General features: G+C 39.2%; 1 protein-coding gene across 4 annotated transcripts in view; it reads right to left on the bottom strand.

Moving 5' to 3' along the window:
• ARMC8 (armadillo repeat containing 8) overlaps positions 1-16,822 on the bottom strand; it is a 66,185-nt gene that overhangs the window by 19,270 nt on the left and 30,093 nt on the right. For 2 of the 4 annotated variants that reach the window (XM_080350104.1, XM_080350103.1), the window contains 6 exons: positions 16,483-16,625; positions 16,285-16,382; positions 10,604-10,696; positions 6,356-6,436; positions 3,582-3,657; positions 3,400-3,490 (listed from right to left, as the gene is read on the bottom strand). In XM_080350104.1, the coding sequence (XP_080206230.1) occupies positions 3,400-3,490; positions 3,582-3,657; positions 6,356-6,436; positions 10,604-10,696; positions 16,285-16,382; positions 16,483-16,625 (582 nt within the window). Of the gene's footprint in view, positions 1-3,399; positions 3,491-3,581; positions 3,658-6,355; positions 6,437-7,131; positions 7,192-10,603; positions 10,697-13,357; positions 13,482-16,284; positions 16,383-16,482; positions 16,626-16,822 lie in introns of those variants that run through there. The other 2 variants (XM_080350102.1, XM_080350105.1) reach the window with 2 other exon arrangements.

Here is a 16,822-nt window from a genome sequence, read left to right on the forward strand (position 1 = left end):
AGATGTTACAGAACAACCAGCTGTACTAATGACATGCACTCCCCTTCACTCTGCCATTGATTTAGATACATTTGTGCTCACTGGATGTGGGTGCACAAGCTACCACAGATGGACTTTCAAGCAGATTTCTGGTAAGGACATCTTGCTGGAGCACAGATGGATATGTACACCACATGCTGGGCAAAAAAGGTCTAACCATCAGACATGATTGATCCACAAACCTCTTCTACCAATTAAAAAAACCTAAATGAATAACTTCACTGAAGATAAAGGAGCAATATGCATAGACCTGTCCTTTGCTGCACTTAAAACTATCAGGAGAACATCAATATAGGGTTGGTAGCCTGACAGCTTCATCAGGAACTGTTTGAGCTTTGCATTAGCCTGAGAGATGTGGTATCATCGTGATGCTTGTCCACAGGCAAGGCTTAACACTGCTGGATTAAGTGCATCCTTGCTAATGATGAACCCAATCGAGTTCTGACATTGAACCGAACCAGCACTTGTTCTTGATTAGACAACAACTCAGTGGAGATGACAACTCCAAGGTCTCAAACTACAGCATCGACAGACAACAGACAAATGCAGAAGTTGCTTTGTTAATTTATCTGTACATGTGCTCCAAGCTACCAGGAATGTCAAGTAGTTCGCCCACCAATAAACATGTTTTACATTGAAGTGGTTTATAGTTTCTACCTGCTCTGCTACAAGGAAGCAGAATGAAGCTGGAGGGTAACTGCTCTACATTCAGTGCAGCAACACTCAAGTGTCTTTTGAACTAAGCCATTGTAACTGGCTTTTATCATGACACCGTTGTGCTTAAAAAAAATAACTGAAATTCAGTAAAGGTGACTTAAAACCAACATGTTTGAACTCTCAGCTGGGCAAGTTAAAAGTGTACATAGCGTCAATTAGAATTGCTCAGCAAAGAAGCAGTAAAATGTAAACGTAATGTAACCACAACATATTTCTCTGCATTCCTGAGCTCTTTACAAGTTCTTCCACCTCTCAGAAGGCAACATCACTGATCATGTTCCAGACACCTACTAGTGACAGACACAGCTAAAATCCCATAATCATAAGTCTTTTAACATATTATTTCTTGGAAGTGCAAAGGTAAGACTTGACTGCTAGCATAGAGATCATTCTATAAACTTCCCTTTCCAAGCCTTGCGGCTGGCAGCAGGAAATACTCATTTTCACACCCGAACAATCAAGGGGAAAGCACCCGTTTTGCTGGGAGCAATTCCGGTAATTTTGGTGGCAAAGGTTACTGCTCTACTTGTAGCTACAAATCACTCTCCCGAGAGGCTTTACTGCTCTTCCCTCTGGGCCAAAACTGCTGCTCAAGGGAAGAATCTTCAATCAGTTTCAATCAAGAGGTGCGAACCTGGGTCTTCCAGATCTACTTCAATTGTTGAAAAACAAAGGAAACTTACGACAGTTTTGTATGCCAGTCCACATTTAAACAGAAATTTAACAAAAGGCTTCACAAATGCATAAAAATCCCCTTCCATGGGTTCTACTAATAAATCAGAGAGGAACTGCAGATTAATTGACCAAAGCTGAAGTGAAGACTAATTTAGGAGCAGAAAGAGGACCTGTGACAATTTCATTTACTACTCTTATTAGAAAAAAGAGAGAGAGTCTGGCTTGGAGGGAATCATGTAGGGAGATGACTCATAGAAGAAAGGCCAGTAGGTCTTTGCGAGGCCCCCAGGACTGTCATGAAACAGAGGCCTTGAGTGCCCTACTAAGAAGGATGACTGCCCATGGACTAGTCAGAAACTCAGCCTGAAACTCAAGATACTGGTTTGTCTTCCATTTTCCTGCAGTTTTCTTTTTTTGCTTTTCACTGCATCATTTTCTTCCATGCTTTCAAAGGTTCAGTTGAGCCAAAGTGCTGCAAAGCAACAGCAGAAGGTGGGATTGTCTACCCAGCTCCTTCCCATTTGGAGCAGACCTGTAAAGAACAGCAACGGACCCAGGAGATGGTCCAGAGCCAGAACAATTCTTTTAACTGCAGTCTGCCTTCATGACTTACAAACTGCCTTATATCTTGAGATATATCTATTAAAAAAAAAATACTAATTTCTAACACTGAATTGTCTATGTATCATCTGAATTTTCAAAGAAACACAGAAATCAATCAGAAACAAGACTGCTACAAGGCAGTTAATTCAACTTGCCTTCTTCACTAGGAGCTGCCTAACAAAACCAGTAAAACCAGACTGCATAGACCAGTTGTGGCTGGAAGGGAATGTGGGATGTCCCCGCACAGATCTCACACATGGAGTGGGATTACCATCCTAAACCAGCTTCCCCCTCATACACATCTTTATAACCGCTTTCATGAATGGGTTCAGTCACGGTAACCTGGCAAGATGACAGATGAGGCCGCCCTGCCTACCCAGCTCATTCCTCACCCAGAATCTCAAGACATTGTGCTCAGACACGTGCCAGGGAAATTGTCCAGTGAACGGAACCAGAGAACTCACTGATCCAGGTCAAAACAAGCCACCAAAATCTATAAGAACAATCAAAGAATACACCAGTGACCAAACTCTTGAGTTATGTTTGATTCTAGTAGTTTGTAGTGATGGGTAATTTTACCTCTTTAACTCCCTGAAGTCATTTATTCCATTATTATCAACATAATAATAGGAAAAGAGTCTTAAAGGGAATAAATGCCCAGCTTAGGAGGTGAGTGTAACCCTAGTGGTGCTGTTACGAAACCTGGTCACATTTTGTCACACGGCAGAAAGTTATCATGAATATGAGCACACAGAAATGTGCCCACACCAGACAGACAGTTTGATTTGAACTAAAAAAAAGAAATCATTAACAACATTAATTCTGCTGTGTGAGCACACAACGCTGTAAGAACAATCTATTCTAATTAGAAGAGCTGGGAAGCAGGACTAGCTCTGCTCTCTCATCATCTTAGTGCACACAGCTCTCAACGTACCACAGCCCCAGTCACCTGAGTCCTGAACAGCGGTGCAACAACAACATTAACTTTAATGACATGATGATATTTTGGTATTATGCTCTGTAAGGACACATGACTGACCACAGCCTATTCTAAGTAAAACTGCTCATAAAATCCAGGCTACTTGTGAAAACTGCAGTTCAGCGTATGAAAATCCGTATGTCTGAACACATGTTACTGACAAAAGTGCTACCCAGCAATATTTTTTTCCTATTCATATACAGCAAAGAGTGGAAGTTATGCTACAAAGATTATTAGGTGAGAACCACTTCTTCAAGGATTCAGGTAATGCAAACAATATAATTGTTAAGATTTTAGATCATATATTACTTTGCAACAAGCAAAAAGTAACAGTTAAAAAGTATTAAATGGCATACTATTTCATTTTAATTCCTGATGAAAATTACCATTTGGCTGACGTGAGCTGCATTTCAATGGGCTTGTCCCTTTGTAACATCTTCACAAAAATTTGCGGTAACAATTCTCCATCGACGGACACTGCAAGCAATGAAAGAGAACTCCAAGTAATTCTAATTCAAGTCAATCGATAAAATGAGTGTCAAATAAGCAAGAGCACCTTTAGACTTACCATTTACAAGAGTCATGGATACCTGTGGGTTTTCAAAGGCTAGAACTGAGAAGCATTTCAATGCTTGCATTCGAACCTGTGTAAAAACATAATGTAGATGAAGTATTAATGTAATTGCAAACTTAAAACCAAAATTGGTCTCTACTGCTGTACTGTCTTATAGAAAATAATTCTGTATAATCAATAAGAAATGTAGATGATGAATAAAAGGCAGATGGAAACATCTAACTCACACTATGACTCCTGTGATCTTCCTGTTGGAATTATTCTTCTGTAGGGTATGTTGTGAACAAGACAAGCAAGGATAAAACTTGGGAACCAGTCAGTCAGAAATACTGGTCTTATTTGTGACACCTCACAAACACAAAAACAATTACAACAAAAGAATGGAGGTATCATAACAATAGTATTGTTTCTCTCCAGGACTCATAAGTATACAAGAGAATCAGAAATACATGTTGTTGAGATCCATATTTCAGAAGCCTTTAAAGCAGAGTTAATAAAATGTCTAAAGAGAATCAACCAGTTGAAGCGATTCAAAACTAAACTTAAAACAAATATATACCATAAGAACTACTGTCATTGCACAGCCCCAAGTATTATCTGTACAAAAAGGATTCACAAATTTATTCAAGTTGGATCTTCCTCCTTCAGTCCGAAACCATGTCTTGGTTTAATTGAACAGTATTTCATGGTTGCCAAAGTCATGCTAGGCTATGAAGTCTTTATAGCCTCTTTTTTGAAGACCAACCATTATCACCTTCTCAGATGAATAATCTAACTTAGTTCAGATATTAGTCTTCACCTTCTACAGTTGCACATATTTAAACGGTCTCTGTGTCTTCCCATATTTCTGTTACCACATTCTTCGTGTGAAAACGAAGCAAAGGGACCAAGATTTTGACGTGTAGAATCCTGTCACTGCAGAAAGCACCGACTCTAAGTCAGGTTTGGGGACATCCCACCCTCCCTGGCAAAAAGTCTTAGAAACATGGAAGTCCAGGGGCAGACAACAACAGCAAAGACAATCACACTTTTGTGCATGAATTTTATAGTATCTAATCACAGCCACGGTAAGAACTCGTCAGTAGCAGTGAAGTCTTAGGAGGAACAGATACCAGGCTCCCTGGCTTCAGAAGAAAAGCCTCGCTTGATGACACTTCCATTTACTTTACAAATGATCTAGTCAATACAGCGTACGATCCAAAGCAGCAGGGAGCAGAGGTCATGTACCAAAAAAGCTCTGGAAAAAGTCAAACCCACAGCTCAAGAGCTGTATTCCTGTCAGAAGGAAGTCAGGGCTGGGGGATAAAGGTTCTAATGAGAACCACTGAAGTCTAGCTGGAAGTTAGCTATTCATACAATATGGCTCTATTAAAGATATTAAAATCAGCATGATGACTACTTTCTTTGCTAGTAATGTAAGGGTGATTAGTTCAGTAGTTATAAGAAGAAATAGTGAATGCAAGCATTTGGAAAGAGATGTAAATAGAGTCCTGAACCCATCACCTCTAACGCTGCTGTAAAAGCTGTAGGCCCCTTGTGTAACATCTCACCAGCGGTTACACAATTATACTTGTAATGATAGAACATATGGGACAGATACTTGTAGAATCAGCTGGCTATGGAACAATCCCAACACCAAACCAGTTTATTTGAAAAGAATGGGAAATTGTCTTGGCAGACCTAGACAAACGCTTCTCATGGGGACCGAAATCCCATTTTGAGGGTTTCTGCTGTTTGTTGGTGTGGTCCTGTCACCTAAATCACCTGAGATATCTTGCTGGTCGTGACCCTAAGTATAGAAAAATAAAGCAAGTTTTAAAATGCTGTCTTTTCCTGTCAAGTTCTTCTTTGGCTGAATAGTAAGAAACTGGATAAGTATGAGAATGAGATGGCTCATGCTCCACAAAAACGTATCAGTTACATTAGAGGTCTGAGAATGTCTAGTTACTGCAGAACACTAAGAAAGCAGCTGAGACCACAATGAAGCTCTTAATCCCAGGAGTACTGACAGAGGAAAGAGTATGAAGAGCAGCTCAGAATGTACACCTGGAATTTAAAGGCCTGACCAAACTAGCAAAGAAGGAAATAGAGAATACTTTATACATCTCTGCAGTAAGGAAGGGCTAAAGAGATATATTTTACACGTATCTTGTTAGTGAAAAGGCAACTTGAGAACTCTACCTTGCTCTGATTTCCTTATTTTAAAGCAGCTCTTGGAAAAAATTAGGGAAGGTTCAAAGCCTTTATAAAAGGTTCCAAGTCAAACAGCTTGGAAAATTCACCTCATGATACAGAGTCAAAAAGGTCAGCTAATGGGAGAAAGAGAAAAATGTTGTCTGATCATAGTTAAAACTAACTGGTACAGAAAGACAGAAAACAGAAGTGTATCAGTCTCACTAACAAAATATTAAAGATCACATACTTTCTACTGCATTTATTAAAAAAACCCCAAAACCAAACAAAAAGCAACACACAAGATTAACAAATCCCTGGACCAGAGCACCAAATTTCCCTTAGCTTGAAATTCTCATTTAAACACTGTTTTTCCTGCTGAAAGATACTTTATCCAGAATGATACAAACAGACAAGCCACAACTATCTCATCCAGCCCGCTTCCAATAAAACAGAAATGGTATAATAACTTATTAGATTTTTTGCATTAGATATTGTAATAAAAATAACTCAAGACAAACCTATAGTTTTTATAATCTTCATTTGGATCCCTTTCATAAATATATGTCAAACACGGAATAATTTTAACGTCTTACTTTGTAGGAGGTGGAGACTAAGAGATGTGCGATATTCTGAACAGCTCCATGGTTAAATAAGATTGTCTGGTGATCTGGACCCTTCAAAGGAAAACATAAAACCATTTATTTCTTTAGAAGAACATTTATGAGGTTTTCACTACCTGCAACTTACTGTTAAGGATTAAAGGCAGATTTACTAACATTTACATTGCTCCTGATTTTCTCTACAAATCATATAAAAGATCCTCAATCACTAACGTCTTATTCACTGGTAATATTAAGCATTTTCAACAATTCCAGCCTCAGAAGAGAGGGAATTAATTCTGAAACTGTTTCCAGACAGAACATGACAGTGCTTTGAGAACACATTCAGATTTTCTTCCCACGGATTACTTTAGTTTCAAACATATTTAGCCATAAATCCAGTCACCCATCACCCATTTATTGACCTCAGGATCTAAGGCAGCAGCGGCCAATAACACCAATATCTTTCCAAGATTTAAAAGTATTTGGAATGAAACACAAATACTGAGTTCTGTAGTAGAAAGGTCTTAGAACTTCTGTACGACAGGCTCGACAACGCTTTATTTTCATGTTTGAGATACAGCTGGAATCAGATTCCTCTTATATTCAAAAGAACATCCCTTACCTCTAAGGGAAAAAAAAGCATAAAATTACTTTTAGATGTAACATATCTGGTGCTTTAAGAGATGCTTCAGCTGCTACTGCCACCAAGAGCTTTCTACCAAAAAATGCAATTAAAACAGCATGGTTTAAGTAGGAAAACAACTTACATTGGCACACAGAAGTGGCTGAGGCAATGATTTAAAGCCGCAGCTATGCCAGCGTTGAAGCTGAAGAACAGATATTAAAATATGTGAACATAATGAATGAACTTAAAAGAAATCATATTGACCTAGATAGTTTTAGTAATTCGCAAGTATTAGTGATTTCTCAACAAGTTGCAGATGATCAATTAGGTGCGAACAGGACAAATGCATGTACAGGTGACACTTGGAGTACCCTTAGTTGCATAACTAAATGTACATGAAAATATCTAATCAGCACACATCACGTTTGGGCATTAAAGATGCCAGGTTGGTTTGTGCAATCAGGTTAAGCACTAACCCATAAATAGGGACAGCTTCAAATAGAAATGTGAAAACTTGAGAATATAATGCATCGTTTCCAAGCAGCTCAGGCACCAATTTAATAGCAAAGCCTTCTGGATTTGTTTCTCTTTGGATATACAGAGTTCCAGGGGTCAGTCCTACTATGCTCATCTTTTTTTTCCAAATATGATTGAACAGCATAATATTTCATGACTAGAAATCACACTTCTTGCATGATTTTCTATCATACAATGTCCATTTGCAATAAAGCAGTAGGATAGCACCATGTAACAATTCATTCCACCATGACATTTGAAAGGCTGGTATCTAAATGCAGGTGTACCTTGGCTCAGGGCTCCAGCACCAGGCCTAAGATCACATAAAAATACATGCTCAGAATGGGCTCTCGCAGACATGGGATTTTAATTTTCAACTGGTGGTGAAATTATTACTTATATTTTAACGTGGTGACATCTCTGCGTAAGTTCCAGGCCCATCTTTTCAAATCATTCACACACCTGTGTGTTTCCAAATGCACACCTTATCCCTTTTTATTTGACCACTGAAATAGTAAAGCGTACCTACTCAGACCACTTTCTCTGGAAACAAATCAAGTGTGATAGAATCTTAAAAAAACCAAACTTTGACTTGCATTTTAGCATTCCACATACATTGACCTGATTTCAGTCTACTTATTTGCTTGTATGTTGGCAGAATCCTGGCTCTGTACGCTAAGAACTGCATCTGCTCCCCCTGTAAATCAAGGCTTTCCCTTGCTTAGGATGGCTCTTCTCCAGGGTCACTGTTTTCCACCAGTTAATTTTAACTCTAAAAATGCAGTGAGAAGCAGTAAAAGTAAGTGGTAAATGCAGAAAACAGCAGTGATATGCTAGGAGCCTGAATTGAGGATTGAAGAGAACACAGAGATTTCAGCAGGCAAGAAAGAAACCTGAGTAGACGAACCAAACAAGATTTTGGCAAGGAAGAGAAAAAATGCATGTATAAGTTATAAGCACAGAACAGTGTGCAGGGAGGAGGGTAAGCGCTATATGTTACTATTAGTTTAATGAACAAATCTACTAAGACGAGGAAAGAGAGGAATCAAAGCATCAATCTCTCTTATAACATATGCCAAGCCTTACCTAAATATAAAAACTTATAGTCACTTATTTCTTCAAGAAAAAAAATTAGAAAGGTTTTCTCACTCAACTCATGGCCTTTTTGGGGGGAAGACGGAGTCTTCATTAAAAATGTAGTGAATACTAAAACCGGCAGTATTTTTTTTAGTTATAAGAACATATTTGCCTATTCACATGTATCAGAAAATCCCATGCAAATTCTGCTGCTCTGCATTAGATGTATTTTGTTATATCTGAAAATACAGCAACTGACTTTGATAATCAGACCTGAAACCGAAGAACTTAACAAAAAAAAAGGGGGCATTTTAGATATTTGTTGAACAGCTGCATTTGCCAGGGCAAGAGAGAAATGCGTTCTTCAGCCATTTCACATTTGTGACCACGTGGTTACTCAAGTATTTTGCTTTGTTACACAGCTAATGTTTATTCTGTAAATGCAGCTATTTCTTAATCCTCATATCCAATTCTTGCGCATTCACGTTTCTATCTGCTCACACAAGCAACTTGTTCTTTCCAAAAACTTGGATGTTTCAAAACGTTCACTGTAAAACGTGTTGGAGCGAGATCCAAGGGGTGCAGGAGGCATCCAAAACAGTGAGTTTGTAAGACTTCCCTTACTCTACTGTTGTTAAGTGACCGGGCATTTGCTTTGTTACCAATATATTTGATCTGTAAGTCAGCAGGAGGTACTGGAGCTACAAGTAACTCTCTTGGAAAGAGACGACAGTAACTGTTTTCCTGTTGGATTAATTACCTGAGGTTAGTCAGCAGTTCTCATGCAGCCAACAGGGTTTATATTGCTCCAGAGCAAACTCCCAATTGTATAAACTGACTTCTATACCACCCTATATCAGTCCTGTGCAATTTTTCTTATAAGTCAACACAGCCCCGTTTTTCACCTGTTCAAAATACTCAGCCTATTAAAGAGCCTTTCAAGGGCCACAAACACGAGCTGCCTCACTGCTGTATTTTTCCTCTTAAAATATCAAATTCTTTTCCCAATGTTAGATCTGAGTTTCCACAGCCCAATGTAGGATTCTGTCTTAATGTTGTCTTTAAACAATTGTATAAATCTTGGCAACAGAACTATGTTTTTATATCACACTACAGTTTTCACTCCTCAGTTTCACTTAACAGAAGAAATGCAATTGGATGAATGTCTATAAACAACAGTCAAGGTAGAGAAAAATACGTTTTTAACAAAGGAATTATTCCAAGTTCCAGAAGACTCACTATAAATGATAAGGTAGAAAGATATTTTTTGAGGTAAATACTTATACATTCATACATTTTGGAACTTTTCCATTTGTTAGTCTGAGAGATAAATACAATCTATGGTCTTTTAGTTTTAAACTGTTTCTAAAAGGGAAAGATGCTGGACAAATCTGATTTCCTACACTGAACTATTTTGATACAGTTACTGTATAATCCATGGGTAAAGTAACTACCAAAAATGGCAACAATCATATAAAAACAGCGGTGTGTGGAAACTTGGAGAGAAACCTGAGTATGGGGTGGGATTGCTGCTGGTTTTAAATTAGTTTTCCCATCTCAAGAGAACTGCAGGAATGAACACCTATCTGGATAAACCTGTAAGTGGTAGAGTTGAAGGGAGAGGAGCGTTTTTCTTTCTCTCAACCTACAGTACCTCTTGGAAAACTTCTCTGGAATTAAACCTTGACAGCAGGTGCAAGAGCTCCACAAAGAGATGCTCCAGAGGAAAATCAATAAGCCTTCCAAAAACTGTACTGATAACAGTGCGGATTGATATTTGTCTAGACTGCTGACTTCGTTTAGTAACCAAAGGTACAAATAAATATACACACCCTATAAAAACACACTTAGTTGCATTTTTTTTACTGTAGAGAAACATATATCAACCCCAAGAAATCTGTCAGCAAATCCATTGCAATGACAGTTCAGATGCTGTCACAAAAGGCACCATCATCTTACACAGTTTCTTATATACTAGAAACACAACAAGTTGCGTAAAGAAAATGTATTCTCTTCCTTACTTTGCAGCAATGTGAGAAGATCTGACATATGTATTCTTGTGTATATCGAGACCTACTGAGCAGTGCCATTAGGTGGGAGATAACTGTAGCATCCTGGAAACAAGTCAGAAAAGAAAATAGTGTTAATACTGTATTTCAGCATCACTTCTTCATAGTTTATTGTTTAAAAGAGCACTCCCAATTATCCACTCAGTGTTCCCCTTCCACTGAAACATGTATAAATACAGAACAACTCAATTACAGTATAATAGTACAGGAGAGACTTCAAGGCACAAGTGACAGCTCTGAGCCAAATCCTCATTGAAAAAAACAAAAGGTCAAAGCAAGTTAGGTATAAAACGTGTGGGATTTCTCTCTAGAATCTTTACTTCATGAGAAAACAATAGAAATACACCTTATAGGCTCTATTAGATATCTGTGACGCTAATGACAGAGGATTCCAAATAAATCAGCAAAAGAAAATGGTTACATTCAAGTTCCCTTTGAAAACACATCCAGTTACTTAAGCTGCGTGGGAAGTTACAAAATTACAACGTTTTAAAGCTTTCAGTTACTTTTACCAGTACATTTTAGGAGCAGCAACTGCAAGAAACACTGATCATTTTAGTTTGGCAAGGTGGTAAACCAAATTACTCCCATGAGAGAAAGGGTGCAGAATAGAGAAGATGAACAAGTTTTCCTTTTCAAAGGACTGATGCTATACTGACCCTATGTAACTCAGACTCTGTTTTGCCTGCAGGAGAACGATGAATTGCAACCCTCTGGCTAGGAAAAGATGAATTAAAATTACAGCAAAGTCTTCATGCTTCCCAGCTACTTTTCCAGCAAGGAAAGCAGCACTGCCCTCATTGTTTTAATGACTACAGCTTCAGAGATACACAGCTGTTCACGAACAGTTTGATTTCCCTATTATTTGGGAAATTCCCAAGCACTTTTTTATATTAGCAAAATAAACGTGTACATCTCTCCTACTCGCACATATATTTGGGATTAGGCAAAGCTTTGCACTATTTATATTTTTATTTTTAATATGCATAGAAACACACAGAGAATAAAACCGACTTGTTTCTACTGCTTGTTTCTCAGTAAGTGGGAAGGACCAATGCACCACAGCATGATTTGCCATTTCAACATCCTATGGAGGGCAAGTTCCTTAGTAGCAACTGGAGTTCTGCCAGGCACACCAGCCATATACCCATGCTTGCTGCACACTTACGGGTTTAGGAAAAGCAAGGGACCAACTACTCTAAGCATGATTAAGGTCTGGTCATCAGTAGCTCCATCTGATCTCCCGCCTTTGCATATGGCACATACACAAACACATACTTCTTTGCAAATTCAGAACCAAAGGCCTGCAAGGAGCTGCATTGGCTCCAGGACGATAATGGACATTAAATCCCCAAGTATATTGGAATAGCACTGAGTATGTTTATCAGAAAAGAATCTAGAAAGAGTAAAAAGATATGTGGACGTTACTGACTTCCAATTAAATGCCAATTGTGATTACGTGTCAATATGAGGTTACATACTTCCACGTTTTCTCCTCATCTTAATACTTCAGTAACAAAGGATCTTTCTAGCAACCCTAGTAAGCAACATTGAGTTTACATTCGTAATCTGCAGTTAAAACAATGAGGTTCAGAAATCCATTAAAATGTTGTCTGCTAATGAAGACTAGTTCCAGGCAACTTATGACAAATATCTTATACATCACACATATCATAACAAAATTACTGCCCATCCAAACAGAATTCAGAGAGAATTAACAGTTGCTTTTACCTGCTTGGATCCCAATACCTCCCTCCAATACCTCTTCGTGTTCCATTTTAAAGTTAAAACAAAATTGGCAAGATCTATTCTTAAAACTTTTCAACAATTATTATCCTTTTTTTCTAAGTCAGAGAACTGAGATTCTTACATTCATCCAAACAATTTAAATTCAAGTTCTCTAAGATAGAATTCATCATTTCAGAATTCTCATTTTCAGGAAATGGTTCAGATGAGAGAATGTTTAGCCTTGCTGCACGCCTGAGCCAACACAAGTCAGGAGGAACAAGAGAAGTAAAGCGTTAGAAGGTGACCTAGATTCCTCCTTCAGTAACCGCGCATCACTGAGCTGCGGTGAAACGTGCGTTCACTTCGCACTGTGGTTTGATTGCTTGTTAAATATGCGGCTATTAATCAGTGAAACATACCCTGCTCTGCTCTGTAGCCTTGTCCTCTTTATTGTTCCTCCTCCCCCTCACCAAGCCTGGTCGATCACCAGGTGACGTTAGGTTTTCTATCCCAAACCTGAACAGGTTTGCCTTTCACTGAATGTCACTGGCTCACGTAAGCTGGAAAAATGAGATTTCTGGATCTTCATTGTCTCGACAGCAGGGAGAACCTCGTCCTGCTACAAAGCCTTCGTTCTCCAAGCTTCCTGTGAGGACAGACTCACTCAGGGCAGGGAACATACCTCTTCAAGGCCAGTGTAGCGGCTGCAAATAGCAATTTCTCAATAAACTGTACCTGGGTCCTACCAAGAAAAATGGGATCACAACTGAGAACATCTATAAGGGAACACGCAGAATACCTGCATTGGCTGGAAGGGTTTTCTGTCGCCAGACCCATGCTTTTTGTTTTAAATAGAATAGCAAAAGCTAAAGCAACAGGCTACCAGTCAAACTGGATTTGACGTTGTGCTTGAGTCTACTCAGCAAGCCCAAAACACACCTGGCTACATGTAGAAAACACCTGCAAATATAATCTTACCATTAAAAAAAAAAGTCTGCATGTATATCTGCATCTCAGCAGATCCCTCACCCTGGGACTCCATGTCATTCCTCATTTCCACTTGCAGGATGGTCAATAAATCGGCATCAGCACCAAAAACCATAGCATTCCCATGGAGGAAGTCTCCACAAGATGCCTTTGCCTTGCACAGGAGGGCTGGACGCAGCTCGCTGTTCTACAGCAAACATGCTGTAAAATCTCAGTATCAGACACTACAAGTCTGGCTTTTTTGGGAGTTCAGTGTTCATTCAGCTCACCACCACACAGATGGGTCTTCACATTTGTTCATTCCAGGTTTTAAGTTCCTACAGGAAACAGCCCAAATGTTCACACCTCTGAAGAACTCACTTGTGTTTGGAACTGAAAATAGTTGCTCAAAACTTCCAGGAGTTTATCCTTCAAGTTCCTGTCTGTAAGTAAAGGTTCAAGAGTCAAGACGCAGTTTCTGCCACACAGCATTTCTGCTGGGAGCAGTATTCAGGTTATTGTGGATGACATGTGTCGTTGTTATTGTTTGGGGTTTGGTTTTTTGTTGCGTTGGTTTTTAAATGAGATTTTCTGTTTATTTCAAACAGCTCTCACTAAAACACGTGCATATCCTTGATCTTAACTGAGAAGTCCTCTGAAACCTCCAGAGTGACTGTAAAATCCTTGGAGACATTGAGCTAAATCATAATACCTTGCCTTGGAAATAGTCCTGGCCAAGGTTTGAGAGACAGCATCCTCCGTGCAGTCACACCACAAAGAAATTCTGGGAAAAGTTTCTATCTCGGATACAACTCGGGAACCAATTTTTCAGAAGTGTTCTCCAGAACTGCTGGATGAGAATGAAAAGCCACTGACAAACTTAGTCTCTTACCTTCCAAAATAGGACCTGCTAAAGGCAGAGCTCAAGAGGCTGCCACATGAGCCCTTTCATTCATTCAAGACCTGAAGCTACGTGGAGCTGTTGTGATCAGAAACAGAGGGAGCATGGTAGCTAAACAAGAACTTTAAGTTCTTCCTGTTATTCCCAGTGTCAGAAAAGGAGAGTGTCTGCCATAAGTTATTGCTTAGGCCCATAATTACTTCTTTAATTGCAAAAACAACTTCTCAACTGCTGCCTTGTGAAACATGCCTTGCAGCAGTGGCTATACCTTCCAAGAGATACAAAAATGTCTCCTCTTTAAAACAGATCCATATTCATTACTTTTCAAAGCACAGCTTTGGGTATTCCCACAGGATAATCAAAAATAGGATCTTAAGCACAGTCATAAAATATTCAACTTTCAGGTGTCCAACTGGAATGGGAGATTGGAAAATGGGTATTACAGCTATAACTGAAGAACAAGGGCACCCTCACCAGGTGATTGCTTCCTGTAGCTCTAGTTAATTAAGGGACATCACACTGAGCTGAATAATAAATGGGGTAGCAGAATTCCCACGTCACTGTTGTGTGGCAAAGAAAATAAAGGATGAAACAGAAAATCCAGTATCTAAGGCATATTGTTCCCACAATGTCAACGGTAATTTCACATTTCTGTACATACTCTTCCACTTTCTCTCCCTTCAAGATATCAAGTCTCTCCTCCGAATAGGGAGCAATTAACAGCCTCCATTGAGCACTGATCCCCAGAAGAGGTAGGGATTGCTAACAGAGATGATCTTCAGCCCCGATTTTGGATGCTGAGAGCAGGAAGCAGGTGTCCCCGCAATGATGAACTCTTAGAGGTCAACTCAGTGGAATCTGGGAGCATAAAGTGGAGTCAAAGGAAGGAACAGAGGCATGAGGAGGCAACTCTCGGATCCTGCAGGAAAGGTGCTTTCAGTGGTCACACATACAATCTGCATTGAGTCTTTTCCTGTTGAACAATCAAAAAATCAACTGGAAGAAAACAGCAGTGAACAGTAGAGAACAAAGCTGGCTGATTACACATGCTAAGTGCAGAGTAATCTGTGAAGAGTTGCAGAAAGACTCTGTGAGATGGACTAACTAGCAAATGGAATTCAGAATAGGTGTATGGTAAAACTGAGTCCACAGAGAAATTTACATACCTATTTCTGGTATGATAAATGTAAGAAATCATTAGAAAAAGAACAGCGAACAAACCAGACATCATTACGGAACTGCATAACAGCTAGACAAAAGTCATGAAGAAAATCTGCTGAAGACTGTTAACACACAGAAATTGTCTCTAGTAACAACATACACACCTGAACCATGGAGAAAGTATGAAATCTCGGCCCGCTTCACCCCTTCCACTGAGACAAAGGAAGAGGGAAGCACACACATCCTTCTTTGCCTTCCTTCCAAGTGACTGTGATCGATTTGGGGCTGTCAAGAGACCACAGTGCCTACAGACAGGGCTGCACATCCACAGCTTTGCCCTGGCACCTTAACGCTGTCAGCATCCAATGGCTCACATGCTCCAAGCGGAACTCAAGATTATAGAAATGGCAGGGGACATTTTCTATCCTCCTTTCAGTTAAATGTAAATCACACGTATATTAACTTAAAGCAAAGGAATTTCAGAGGAGAAACTCTTCAATGTGAAGTGCAAAAACTAAGCAAGCACCCTCATGTCTCGTGTGGGAGCACAGTGTCTGATAAAACGTTAAGGTTCAGAAACTAACTTTTGCCTATATAGCTGTGATAACGGTACCTGTAAATACAATTTATTTACTCCCTGATATTGCACATAGGCCTGAAAATTTTAGGTTTGTTCTTTATCAGTGTGCTACCTTGTGGACCATCTCATTTCAAACATTGCTATAAAAGTTAGGTGAGCCAGGTGCCCTAAGCACAGTTGAGAAGTGCTGACATTGTTGGTCAAACAAGTCCTTGTTACTACTGCAGACAACAAGATCTTTCACTCCCACCAACTCTGTAGGTTTTAAAAGGACAAAATAATCTGCTTACAACTTACTGTGTACAGTAGATCCTCTGGAGTTACAGGACTGATGAAAATGGTACGGAGACATCGCAGGCAAGCTTCAATAAACTTTAAATCTGGTGACAGCAATCCTATAAATATAGACAAAAGCCACTATTCAGTTTCATTATCTTTGCTTATTTGAGTACTTCAGGAACATTTACTAACATAGATCCATTAAGAGAAAAGTACCTTGCAATAAGGCTGGGATAATATGGCAGTCTAGTAGGGATTTGACATTATTCTCTGTACCCATCGCAAGGCTTCCGAGGACCACAGCGCATTCTGTTCTCAGTTCTGTGCTGGAGGTTTCTTGCTGAAGTAAATACAGCAGCCTGGAAACAGAATTATTTTTATAGGAAAATTCAGACAGAAGAGAACTTTTAAGTCTAGAAAAAAATAAATCTGAATCCTGCTATGCAAAGATGATGAATTCCTTAATACAAAGATGAAGACTGAACAAAAGAGTAAGATGAGCACTTTATTCGTAAGAACCTTTTTATATCACGCGTTCCTACACAGGTTTTACTTG

The sequence above is a fragment of the Nesoenas mayeri genome (assembly GCF_963082525.1).
Source record: "Nesoenas mayeri genome assembly, chromosome: 9".
In the NCBI taxonomy this organism is placed as follows: domain Eukaryota; kingdom Metazoa; phylum Chordata; class Aves; order Columbiformes; family Columbidae; genus Nesoenas; species Nesoenas mayeri.